Source organism: Grammomys surdaster, unplaced genomic scaffold, assembly GCF_004785775.1.
Source record: "Grammomys surdaster isolate TR1022 unplaced genomic scaffold, NIH_TR_1.0 372, whole genome shotgun sequence".
Classification (NCBI taxonomy): Eukaryota; Metazoa; Chordata; class Mammalia; order Rodentia; family Muridae; genus Grammomys; species Grammomys surdaster.
Genome location: NW_021604791.1, coordinates 7,810,508 through 7,822,658, shown reverse-complemented (window position 1 = coordinate 7,822,658; position 12,151 = coordinate 7,810,508). Strand labels below are relative to the sequence as shown.

Genomic DNA, 12,151 nt, shown 5'->3' with positions numbered 1-12,151 from the left:
ACATCTGCCACCTATTGGTGCAATTACATGTCACTCTGCTCCACTGGTGTAAGTCAGCTTACAGGGCTTCTTGCAGCCTCTGCATAGGGAGGGACAGTGATCTCGGTCCATGCTCTGTGCCCCAGCCTCATGCTCAATAACTATAGCCGTGGCGCTTCCCAGGCACTCTGAACGAGTTGCTAAACTTGGGTGGAAATGATTTCTTACCTAAGGTTATGAATGTCTACTGTTTCTTCGTAGTCTGGAGGGAGGGGTGTGTCGGGAGGATGCTAGCTTACATGGAGAGTGCTGTGTTATAGATCTGCCCAGACTTAGTATTTCACCTGAAGTTTGGACCACCTTTACAGAAGAGACGCGTCTGAGTGACTAGTCTTTTGGTGATGGGAAATCACCACTTATTTCTAACACTTAGAAACTGACACTGGTTTCCAGGATGCTATATCTATTCTTAGTTTTGTTCCTAGGGTCACCTGAAAACAAAGGGGACAGGTCTGGTCAAAGATCATACTTTATTGGTAAATTGGTAAATATGTTTAGTATATTATTCCTTCGGAAGATATGAGAGGTGACGTTGGCCATTCCATATCCATTATTATTAAGAATCTACACAGTGAGGCTAGAGAGACAGCTCTGTGAGCAAAGTGTCTACTGTGTAAGTGTGGGTACCTGAGTTTGATCTCCAGAACTCATGTACAAAGCCTGACGTAGTTGCCAGAGCTTGTAACCTCTGTGTTGGGGAGGCAGAGGCAGACCCTTGGAGCTCTCTGGCTAGGCAGCTAGCCTGAATTGGTGAGTCTCAGGCCAGGAGAGAGAGAGAGAGAGAGAGAGAGAGAGAGAGAGAGAGAGAGAGAGCGCTTTCTCAGAGGAAAAAAAAAACCATAAGTGGGCTGTATTCTGAGGAAAAGAGTGGAGGTCTTTGACCTCCACATGCATGCACACATGCACCAAGACTTGCATACACATGAACACACACACATACACACACACACACACACACACACACACACACACACCCTACCTAGTTGCCGGTGAACAGTAAACACATGAAGGACGGGACGGGATGCAGGTAAGATCTTTAATGCATTAGTCCCAGTCCAGGGAGAACCTCTTTTTCTTTCTGCTTCTGCAGACATCAAAGCCTAGCCTGTGGGTTAATCTCCTCTCTCCTTCCCCATAGACTTTCCTGCCTGTGAAGTGGATGGCACCCGAGAGCATCTTTGACAACCTCTATACCACACTGAGTGACGTCTGGTCTTATGGCATTCTGCTCTGGGAAATCTTTTCCCTTGGTAAGAGCTTGATGGCTAGCTAGTGTGGCTCATTCTGAATAGCACTAGGAGAGATATGTGTCTGTCCCAGATCCAGGGTGACACATGTAGTGTCAACCAGTCACACTGCAACCTTACTCCACAGGTTTACCCCTACCTGTCTGACGTAGGCTGAGTAGAGCCAGACGGGGGTCTCTGTGGGCTGTTTCCTCACTCCCTGGCCACTGTCACTCTGGTTGTCATTTGCCCCCATGGGAAGTGTTTCCAATGACATCTGCCTTTTCATTTTGGACTCAATTAGAAAGTTCATCAATAGTCCCCCTCCGTTACTTGGTGATGAGTGATGCTCAGGTGAAAGTGATGTGGCAGGGAACCCACAGGGTGTGTAACTCCACATCTCAAAGAGAAAAAAAAATGTCCTTAACGTTTGGTCACTTGTCATTAAGACCTGAACAAATCAGATGCCTGCTGCCAAGGGAGGGTCATAAGGGCATGGTGAGGTTTGACTGGACTTTGGGAATATATAGATTACACACTTATAGGTAGACCCTGTAAGCTGTAATGTGGGTTCAGGGGAAGGACAACGGAGACTTGGAGTGGTTGGAAACTTCAGAGAGGGACTTGAACTTGCCTTGGTCTTGGCTGTTACCTGCTTTTAGCTCTCCTTTATTGAGGCCTTGTAAGCCCTTAAAACAGCAGACTATGGACAGCCGAGGTCCTAACTTTGACTTGGGCTGTAATTTTGTGAACATTTCTGAAGAAGATGATATTCTTTAGTGGTTAGAACGCCCCTCCGCCTCGTTTGTGTGTTTGCGTTTAGAAGTGGTTGTTAGAAACACCCTTAAGTGTGTTAGTGAACTTTGTTCTAAAGTTGCCCAAGATACTTGGATTTGATCAACCAAGACTGCTATGGGAAGTCTGAGGAGTCCTCTGAAGATGAGGAGATGAAAGCCTACAGATTCTTTGAAAGAATAAGGGCTTCAAGATCAAAGGTGTGTGGTACAAGTAAAAACCGGTTATCTCTTTTGGCTCGTAGGTGGCACACCCTACCCTGGCATGATGGTTGATTCTACTTTCTACAACAAGATCAAGAGTGGATACCGAATGGCCAAACCTGACCATGCCACCAGTGAAGTGTAAGCTTGCTCCCCACCTGTGGGTCCATGTCCACTCCCCGGGGGTCTGCGGGGTGGCTGACATCTACGGGCACACCCACACTCACTCTGAGCTCTACCTCTGCAGCTATGAGATTATGGTGCAGTGCTGGAACAGTGAGCCTGAGAAGAGACCTTCCTTCTACCACCTCAGCGAGATAGTGGAGAATCTGCTGCCTGGACAATACAAGAAGGTTGGTTTGAGCCGGTGACAGTGGGCGGGAGGATGCGGACAAGGAGGACCGTCTAGCTAGCAGTTATGCCAACAAGCAGTGCTGTTCTGCACTCTTTGAAAGGAACACTTTCAAAGGAGGACACAGATTGTGTGATCGTGTGACCATGGCTTTGGGGAGCTCTCTATAGGACCCCAGTAGCACTGATGAATGAGAACCCCCCTCCCCTTCCTACAGGGCTCCCTTTCGTCTTACATGTAAGACACCTGTAGGCACTTCATTCTCCAGACATCTGAGTAACTGAAGCTACCGTGCAGTTAGAACTCTCAGGACTTCTGAGGCCATTAAACTGCTCATTTGAATGCACTTAAATCCATTTGAAACTGGCTTTTACCAGCTGACCGGAGGGGACAATCCCAGCTGTTATCTGTGACTCCAGCTGGTTTTCTGTGGCACAGAAAGCATTGTTCAAAGGGACAAATGTAATTTCACAGACCCACGCAGGAGCTGTAAATGAATAGGCAATTTTCTGCCGAGGCCTTGAGAAGGAAAGTCGTGCACTCGCCTGTGACGAATTTCATCTCAGACAGGCACGGCAGACCAACCCATTTCTCCTCCGTCTTGAGAGGCAACATCAGTGGTTTGCCCCAGAGTCTCCCATCATACAATATTGAAATTTCAGTGCGTCAGTTTTGATTGCCTCAGCACCAGTTTCACCTCTCATCCATGATGCTGGGAGTGGGTAGGAGTAACTTACCTAGATCAGTGGATGACTCTCTGTTGGTGGAAAGAGGAAGACACTACTGCTGAAATTAGGAGTTTTCTGTTTCTGTCTGTTGTGGCTAGTGCCGCACTATACAGAGATGGCGAGAATCTATGTGGTGTGTTGACTTAGGGTGTGTGCATTAGACGGGCATAGCTAGGTCATGTGGTAATTTACTTTTAATGTTTTGTTGTTTTGTTTTGAGAAAGGGTTTCTCTGTGTAGCCCTTCCTGTCCTGGAACTCACTCTGTAGACTAGGCTGGCCTCGAACTCACAGAGATCTGCCTGCCTCTGCCTCCAAAGTGTTGAGATTGAAGATGTTGATTATGATGCCCAATTTACTTTTAGGCATTTTTTTAAAAAAAAGGAATCTAGCCTCCATGAAGACTTCCAGTATGGATGAATGTACGGCCCCTTCCCCCACCAACACAACCTTGTCACTATTTGTTTGTTTGTTTGTTGTTGCTTTCTTGCTGATAGCCACTTTGGCTGAGGAGAGCGACTTTTCTTTTTCTCCAGTGGCTAAGGATATTGAATACTTTTCCAAGGATTTATTGAATATTTTTATATATTCTTTTGAAAGCTAAATATTCAGCTTATTAGCCAATTTATTGACTGAATGTGTGTGTGTGTACGTTTGCTGTTCTTTATATACCCTGCATACTAATCCGTTGTTTGATATATATTTACATATTTGGTAGAGCTTTTTCTCCCCAATTCTTTACACTTTCTTTTGACTTTTGTGACTGTTTCCTTTGCAAACAAAAACACAACACAAAACACAAAAAAACAAAACATAAAGTCTTTGTTATTTATTCCCTCCTTTATTATTTTATTGTTTTGTTTTTTGAGACAGGGTCTCATTTTATATCTCTGGCTGACTTGGAACTTGCTAGGTAGAACCTCACAGAGATCCTCCTTCCTCTTCCTCCCTAGTACTGGGATCCACCACACCTGGATATTTGTTTATTGTTTTAGACAAGGTCTCACTATGTAGCTGTAGATGGCCTGGAACTCTCTAAGTAGACCAAGCTGGCCTCAGCAAAGATCTGCATGCCTCTACTTCCTGGATTAAAAGCATGTGTCACCACACCCAGCCTTGTACAGAAGTTTTTATGTTTCATTCAACTCTATTTGTCAATTTTTAATGTGTGTGAGACAGGGTCTCACTATGTAGCCCTGGCTGGCTTGGAACTCACTATGTAGACCAAGCTGGCCTTGAACTCACAAAGATCCTTTTGTCTTTGTTGGGATTAATGGCAAACACCACTTGTTAATTCTTGATCATTTCCTGTGCTTTTGGAGTCTGACTCAAAAAGTTCTTATCTGTATCTGCATCCTGAAACATTTTCTTCTAGCAGTCTCAAGCTTGAAGTCTTACATTGAGGTCTTAAGTCCACATAAGGTCTTACATTCATTTTCAACCGAGTTCTGTGTGAGGTGAGGCAGATCTAGCTCCATGTTCTTCTGGTTTTCCAGGTTGTTAGATAGGCTGTCTTTTCTCCAGGGTCAATTTGGCCTCCTTATGTCAAATAGGTGGATATGTCTGTGTGCTTATTTTTGGATCCTCTAACCTGTTTTGTTGCGTATTTTTTATAGTTATATAGTTATAGATAAACTAGTTATATATGTGTAGTACACACATATAAATAACTATGGCTCTGTCGTATACTTTGAGGTGGGGTACTATGAGTCTGGGGATTTTGATATTTTCAGCATTTCTCTAGCTACTTGGGGTTTTTTGTCTTTTATATGAATTTTAGAATTGCTTTTCTAGTTCTGTAAAAAAAAAACGTTGTTGAAATTTGTTGGGGATTGTGTTGAAGCCAGGCTCAGGAAGGCAAGTACTGTGTTTCTTCTAAATGTAGAAACTAACTTAAAATTATGTGTGTATACATGTACACCCACGCATGTACTTATTCATCTAAATACTGATTTTATTTTCAAATTTTTACTTATGTGTGTGAGCATATGCCTGCTGGTTCTATCTATCTATCTATCTATCTATCTATCTATCTATCTATCTATCTATCTATCTCTCACATGCGTGTGGTTGTCTAGGGAGGCCAGAAATGAGTGTGGAAATTTTTAGAACTGGAATTATGTGAGGTTGTGGGCCACCTGATGAGGGTGCTGGGAACCGAACTTGTGTCCTCTGCAAGAACAACAAATGCTCTTAAACACCGAGCCATCTCTCCAGTCCTTATTTATACCCGCACATGTGCACACACAAACCAGAAAGGGGATCATGAGAAGGGAGGAAGAGATCTTAAAGGTTGGAGCGGGGAGAGTTATGAAATATATATTGTAAAAAACAGACAGACCTCTCTGGGGGAAGGAAGAGAATCAGCTAGAGGGAAACAGGGAGCGTAAAAGAGGTAATGGCAGGGGGATGATGAGATCGAAGCACAATGACAGAGGTGTAAACCTATTATGTTGTATTAAACTGAGAAAATTACACACATGCACGTACATGTGCGCACACGTGCGCGCGTACACACACACAGAGAAGAAATTAGGATTTTCCACATCAAAAATTAGACTTCCCCAACACTGAGGGCTTAGGAAAATGCTTGGAATGGTGCTTCTAGTATAATCCCTCTGCTCATTCTCTGGGTCCTGTGCGAGCCCTGGAGGGACTCAGTGATGGGTTCCTCAGTCCCCTTGTTTATCCTGTGTTGGACTGTAGGCTCCTCACTGCAGCTACAGACCTAGGGAAAGGCTCTTTGTGTCTGAAGTCTCACTAGGAGTCCTGTGGCCACCGGTTGTCTTTGTTTCATATCCTATTTTTCTTCCTGGTGGTGGTTAGCATACAAATCTCCCTTAGGTCTCCTTGTGGAAACATATATGTAAAACACATGTTCTAAATGTCTGCATTCACATTAGAGTTTGTCAGTAACATCCAGTTAAATGTGTTAAATGAATACTTTCAGAGTTATGAAAAGATTCACCTGGACTTCTTAAAGAGTGACCATCCGGCTGTGGCACGCATGCGTGTGGACTCAGATAATTCGTACATCGGTGTCACTTACAAAAATGAAGAGGACAAGCTGAAGGACTGGGAAGGTGGCCTGGATGAACAGAGACTGAGCGCAGACAGCGGCTATATCATTCCCCTGCCAGACATTGACCCTGTTCCGGAGGAGGAAGACCTAGGCAAGAGGAACAGACACAGGTAACTATGGCCACCTTCCTTGTGCAAGGGAGGGCTCAGGGAAACTGAGGGCACCAGGGATGAAAACTGTGCTTGGGCCACAAGTGCATAGTCCCAGGGTAGGTCAGGAAGGTTTGAAAATACCTCTCATGTGACTCTGAGGTGTCCTCTTACTCCTGAGTGAGCGCTTCTCTGGTGAACAATCTCCGATCCGGGTCCTTAGATCATTTGGGCGGCAAAGCTGTGATGAAAAACTCTGCTCTGAGCTCTTAAATGCTCATGGGGCTGAGGAAAACATTGAGAGAGGCGGGATTGGGATGTGAGGTGCTATGTCAATAGCCCTTAGCCCTGCTTGCAATTCAGAACTAGCTGGGGAGGACTTTCAAACTGCCGATTCACAGGCCTCATCCTGACTGTCTGTCAGTCTGTCTGTCTGTCTGTCTGTCCCTACTTCCTCTGGTGAAGCACAGGGATGCCACCTCACAAAGGAGAAGGAGTCGGGGTTCTATCTACCTGCAGATGATCATGAATTTCGAGTAAAAAGACTCACATGGACAAGGCACATAGTGACACAAGGCAGACTATGGAAAAGGCAGCAAGAATCTAGAGAAGGGCAGACAGGTGGAGAGTTCTGACAGGCTAGTGACTTTAGGGGCAGTATACCTAAAACTCTTTGTTTTAAAAATGTTTAGTACACAGGTATAGTGTGAGAGAGTACACCTCCTGATTAGTGGGCACAGGAGTTGATATTTGCCTCATTCTCTTTATCCAGCTTGGTGTCGCATAAATCATCACACACACACACACACACACACACACACACACACACACACACTTCTCACTCAGTGACCCAAAGCTAAGTAGGAAACACCAAGATACTGCACCCCTAGTGTTCTGCCATATGCTTCCTAAGAATAAGAACATTCATGGGACACCTATCATGACCACATGGAGGAAATTTAGAGTTGGAGATATAATTCACGTTGGCCATATCTGAGGCCAAGGTTCAATTCCGGTACTGAAAGAAAAAAGAGAAGAGAAGGAAACCAAGACTGCTCTCAGATCTCGTTTCATACCCAGGCTTTATCCACATTCACCCACCAGTTTGAATCCTAACGCTAATTTATTGAGCTCTTTATATGTTTATGGTTATTAGATTTTTTATTTAATCATCGTTAGACATTACTGTCAGGCCATTTTTAGCATTGTTTAGTTTTATGTTCCACAGGGATCTTCTTTATTTTTACTTTTAATTATATGTATTTTATTTTTGAGATGATATTTATGTGTGTGTACAGATATATTCACCTAAGTATGTGAGTGCAACCCGCTCAGTCTGTATGATGTTACCTGTGTGTATGTGCATGTTTTCAGGGCTGACCATTTGGTATTGGATAACCAATTTGGTGTTCTCTTCCCTGGGGAGGACTCTTTCTCTGATTCCCAACCTTCCTTCATTATCTGTAGCTCTTTGTCTAGAGGAGAGGCTGCCTGAGCTCCTCGATTACACATTAGCGTGCCTACTGGGGCCATTCTGGTGCTGGTCTCGTAAGCTAGGCTTCTAGCACGTCCTTGTATAGACTCTTCTGTCTGCCTGAGGCCTTAGACCCAGAGGGGCGGGGTGAGCAAGAGGGAGGGGCCTGGCAGGAAGTGAGGAAGTGTGGGACCCTATCCTCCTGCTTCCTACATTTTTTTTCTTTCTCGGTACCTTTTGATTGGCGGTTGCTTATTCTCTCCCTTGATAGGATGAATAGGAAAAATTCAAACTGTTAAGTCTTGTTAGCAACGCCCACAAAACCACCTATGGCAGGGAAGGCGGCAAGCTGACTTGCGCAGATGGCCGTGTCTTGGTTTTCTGTTGGCTTTGTGCGGCAATGGCCAATGAGTGGCCGGCTGGCTCAGCGACAAACTGGCCATGCTCGGCCACACATGCTTCAACAGAAAAGGACCTTGGACAAAGAATCCCGTTGCTTTAGGCAGCCACCCTGGAAATGCAGCCCCGGTAGTTAGTCTGTCCCATGACCTTAGCCTTTGCTTTTCAATCCCACCAGCTCGCAGACTTCCGAAGAGAGTGCCATCGAGACAGGTTCCAGTAGTTCCACCTTCATCAAGAGAGAGGACGAGACCATCGAGGACATCGACATGATGGATGACATTGGTATAGATTCCTCGGACCTGGTGGAGGACAGCTTCCTCTAACTGGCAGGCTCGGGGTTATCATCTACTCTGGGAGCCTCCTCGGGAACCCCTTAAGAAAACCACTTCATTGCAATGCAGAGGTTGAGAGGAGGACTTGGTTGATGTGGAGAGAGAAGTTCCCAGCCGAGGGTCTTGGGAAGCCTCTGTGGGTGACTGGGATACTTGGATTGAACTTTGTCCGTGTTGCCTCTTGCAATGCGTCAGTAGCATCTCAGCAGCGTGTGCGGTTTGGAAATGGATGGACAAGGGAATAACTGGCCACAGAAGACCGGGTTTGTGTTTCCAGGGCATTGGTGAGATTCCCACACGTGCAACTTGTACTGCAGACAACTCCAGCATTGTAATTATTGTTATTGTAGATAACTCTAACCGAGGAAGAGTTTAGATCTGTGCTAACTCTCCTCTCCGGACCTCTGAAGAGACCACTCAATCCATCCATGTGCTTCCTTTCGTCTTGGAATCCAGTACCAGCTGCTGTTGAATTTTCTCACGAAGTACATGCAAAACCACTTTGAACTTTGGAAGGTACTGGAACCGTTGTGTTTTACTGTCTTATTAGTGTTAAAGAGGCAAAAGATAAAAACTAACCAACCTTGAGTAGTAGGTTTGGGTCTTTTAGGGCACCCAAGAACTCCTCTGTATCTTGTAGCCTATACTTATAACAGTACTACTGTTTAACAAGAATGCTAAATATGTAATCCGTAACATACTTTCTTTACAGAGAAAGCACAATTAAAACAAAACCCTTACTAAGTAGGTGACAAGTTTGGCAGTTTTTGACATTTATATTAAGTAACATGTTTCTCGATAAAGTATAATAGGTTTAGTGGATTAAAGTTAGCAATCACTAGAGAGCAGAGTACATTAATGTTGTCCAGAAAGTCAAACCTTTTTGTTCTAGTGTTCTAAGGAGTCTCCCTAATCCAAGGCGCTAAGAACAGTTAATCACCTCTGAAGTACTGGGATTAGAACAAGCAAAGCAGAACCCCCGTGTCCTAAGTGTTCTCAGTAGAGAGCCTTGAGCCTGAGCCCAATGTGACTTCTCATGCTGTGTGCGACCTGGTGGAAGAGAATCGTCTACAACAAGGACTCAGATGGGCAGAAGTGTCTTTCGTGACCAGTGATGACTCTGAGGGATCCCAACCCACACCTACTTTTAAAATCTCTGACCTTTAAGGATGCTTCGACATCATCAGTTCACTTTTCCTCTCTCGTCTCAGAGAGAAAGCTGGGAACCCCGAGTCCACATGGTGCTGTTGAGTGAAGGCTATGTGGGCATGAGCCTGGCTCTTTCGTTCCCACTGTTAACTGCAGCTACAGTCACTAGCCTCATGGTTTCAGACCTCTGCCCCAGAGATTTGGAATTGCAAGGTCTGACGGGGGAAGGAAGTTATAGATATATAAACTCCTTGGTACTCTTGAGTACTCAGTGTTCAGAAACACTGTCTCGGGTTTCAGGGGGTTGGTGTGGGTGGGGTGGGGCAACTTTGAAATTTGGAACTGGGCTAGAAGTCAGCTATGCAGGAAGGCTACTATTTAAGTCCCTGACATCATGTCAATAACATGTCCATGTCATGTATCCAGCAATTCCTCCCCTTGATTTAAGTTCCCAGGCTTAGCTGAGGCTGAGAAAGCAAAATCTTGGCTTGGGCACATCTTCCAGTTCTAGTCATCGTGGGTACCACTTCCCACTGGATGAGGGACCTGAGCTTCCTTACCTCAAAGCTTGTCCACAAATGATGCAAGTCCGTGTGTTAGGTCTTTGTCTAACCAGCTCCATATTTGGTGGAGAAGATAAAAGTTTTCTGGATTTGGGGGCTTTAGGTGGGAGGATATCACAAGCATCCAAACTGTCAAACTGGTTAGTGTGAGTTCATTGCCATTCTCTGTAATGTGTCTAATTGCCGACTCTGTATGAATGAAACATGGGCTATGATTACTGCAATCACTGTATTGCTTCCAGCAGGTGATGCTTTGGAAGGCACAGAAGCAATAACAAGGTACTTGACTACCTACTGGCATAATCTCAATGCAAACCCCCAACTTTCCCTTTTCACAGAAAGTGTGAAGACTGAGCCAGATTGGCCAATTGAAAAACAAAAACTCCACTAGAGTCTTTCGAGCCAATTAGACTTGAAATACATCCGTCTTTCTGGAATGGCGGCTCAAGCAGTCTGTTTACCACATGATTGCACAGACTTGGTTTGTTGCTTCTTTTTACTCTGATGTCGCTCGGGGCCTTGCAGGACACCATGAGGTTGGATGAAGCTTCTCAGTCCAATAGTTTCTCATCCTTAGCAGTACCCATCATTTAATCTGAGATTAAATGGTAACACATTCATCTTTGTTTTTCTGAGACAGGATCTCTCTACATAGCCCTGGCTGTCCTGGAACTCATTGTGTAAACCAGGCTAGCCTTGAACTCTCAGAGATCTATTGCCTCTGTCTCCCCAGTGCTGGGATTGCAGGCATGCACACCACACACTCAGCAGGGATCCATTTTCATTTTTAAACAGTTTTGACTGTATCCTGATTAGTTTTCTTTTTGGCCTCCTGCAGAGTCCCTGGAAGAAAATTTACCAATCTTTCTTGCTTTCTATTTTTTATGATGACAATCAAAGCTGGCCCGAGGAACACAGTTTGTGACTCTCTCTTTTTTTTTTTCTAAATGATAATGATGTCCTTAAAAATGTGGTCTGCCAACCTGTACAAAATGGTCCTGTATCTGTGAAGAAGGACTTGAGATAAAATGATGTTATACATCGCTATGTATATATCTGTTGCTATGTAGACTTGGAGAATACCTGCCAAAACGTGTATGACAAGCTGTACCACTGCCTTTGTTTATATTTTTTTAACTGTGATATTCCCCACAGGCACGTTAACTGTTGCACTTTTGAATGTCCAAAATTTATATTTTAGAAGTAATAAAGAGAAAAAAAATACTTACGTGTTCCCAACATGGTGGTGTGAGAGCAACTAACTCCATAGGGAGGGTCTTCCAGTACAAGATGGCTTCCAAATACCCCTGTTCATGTTTTGTTTTAAAAAGTGTAAATGGAGATCTTTATATTTCAATAAATGATTTATTATATATGATTTAAAGTTATGAAGGTCTACCACTTCTTTCGCTTTGTTTTTTAGTTTGGTCAGAATCCCATTCAACCGCCTTCCTAAAACTCAGCCTGTTGTTTATTTGAGGCAGGACCTTGTTGTATAGCTCTGGTTGGTATTCAGCTTTGTGATCCTCCTTGCTTCAGCCTCCAAAGTGCTGCTATCATAGCCAATGACCTCTTCCTCCTCCTCCTCCTCTTCCTCCTATTCCTTTTCCTCCTCTTCCTCTGCCTCCTCTTTCTCCACCTCTCCCTCTTCCTCCTCTTCTTTCTCTTTCTCCTCCTCCTCTTTCTCCTGCCCCTCTTCCCCCTCTCTTCCTCCTCTTC

General features: G+C 44.5%; 1 protein-coding gene across 3 annotated transcripts in view; it reads left to right on the top strand.

Annotated features, from left to right (window-relative positions):
* Nucleotides 1-11,820, top strand: part of Pdgfra (platelet derived growth factor receptor alpha) — a 49,092-nt gene extending 37,272 nt beyond the window's left edge. For 2 of the 3 annotated variants that reach the window (XM_028780809.1, XM_028780810.1), the window contains exons 19-23: nt 1,178-1,289; nt 2,305-2,404; nt 2,511-2,616; nt 6,292-6,533; nt 8,564-11,820. In XM_028780809.1, the coding sequence (XP_028636642.1) occupies nt 1,178-1,289; nt 2,305-2,404; nt 2,511-2,616; nt 6,292-6,533; nt 8,564-8,711 (708 nt within the window). In that variant the 3' untranslated portion in view covers nt 8,712-11,820. The remainder of the gene's footprint in view (nt 1-1,177; nt 1,290-2,304; nt 2,405-2,510; nt 2,617-6,291; nt 6,534-8,563) is intronic. The other variant, XM_028780808.1, reaches the window with a different exon arrangement.
* Nucleotides 11,821-12,151: the final 331 nt, after the last annotated feature.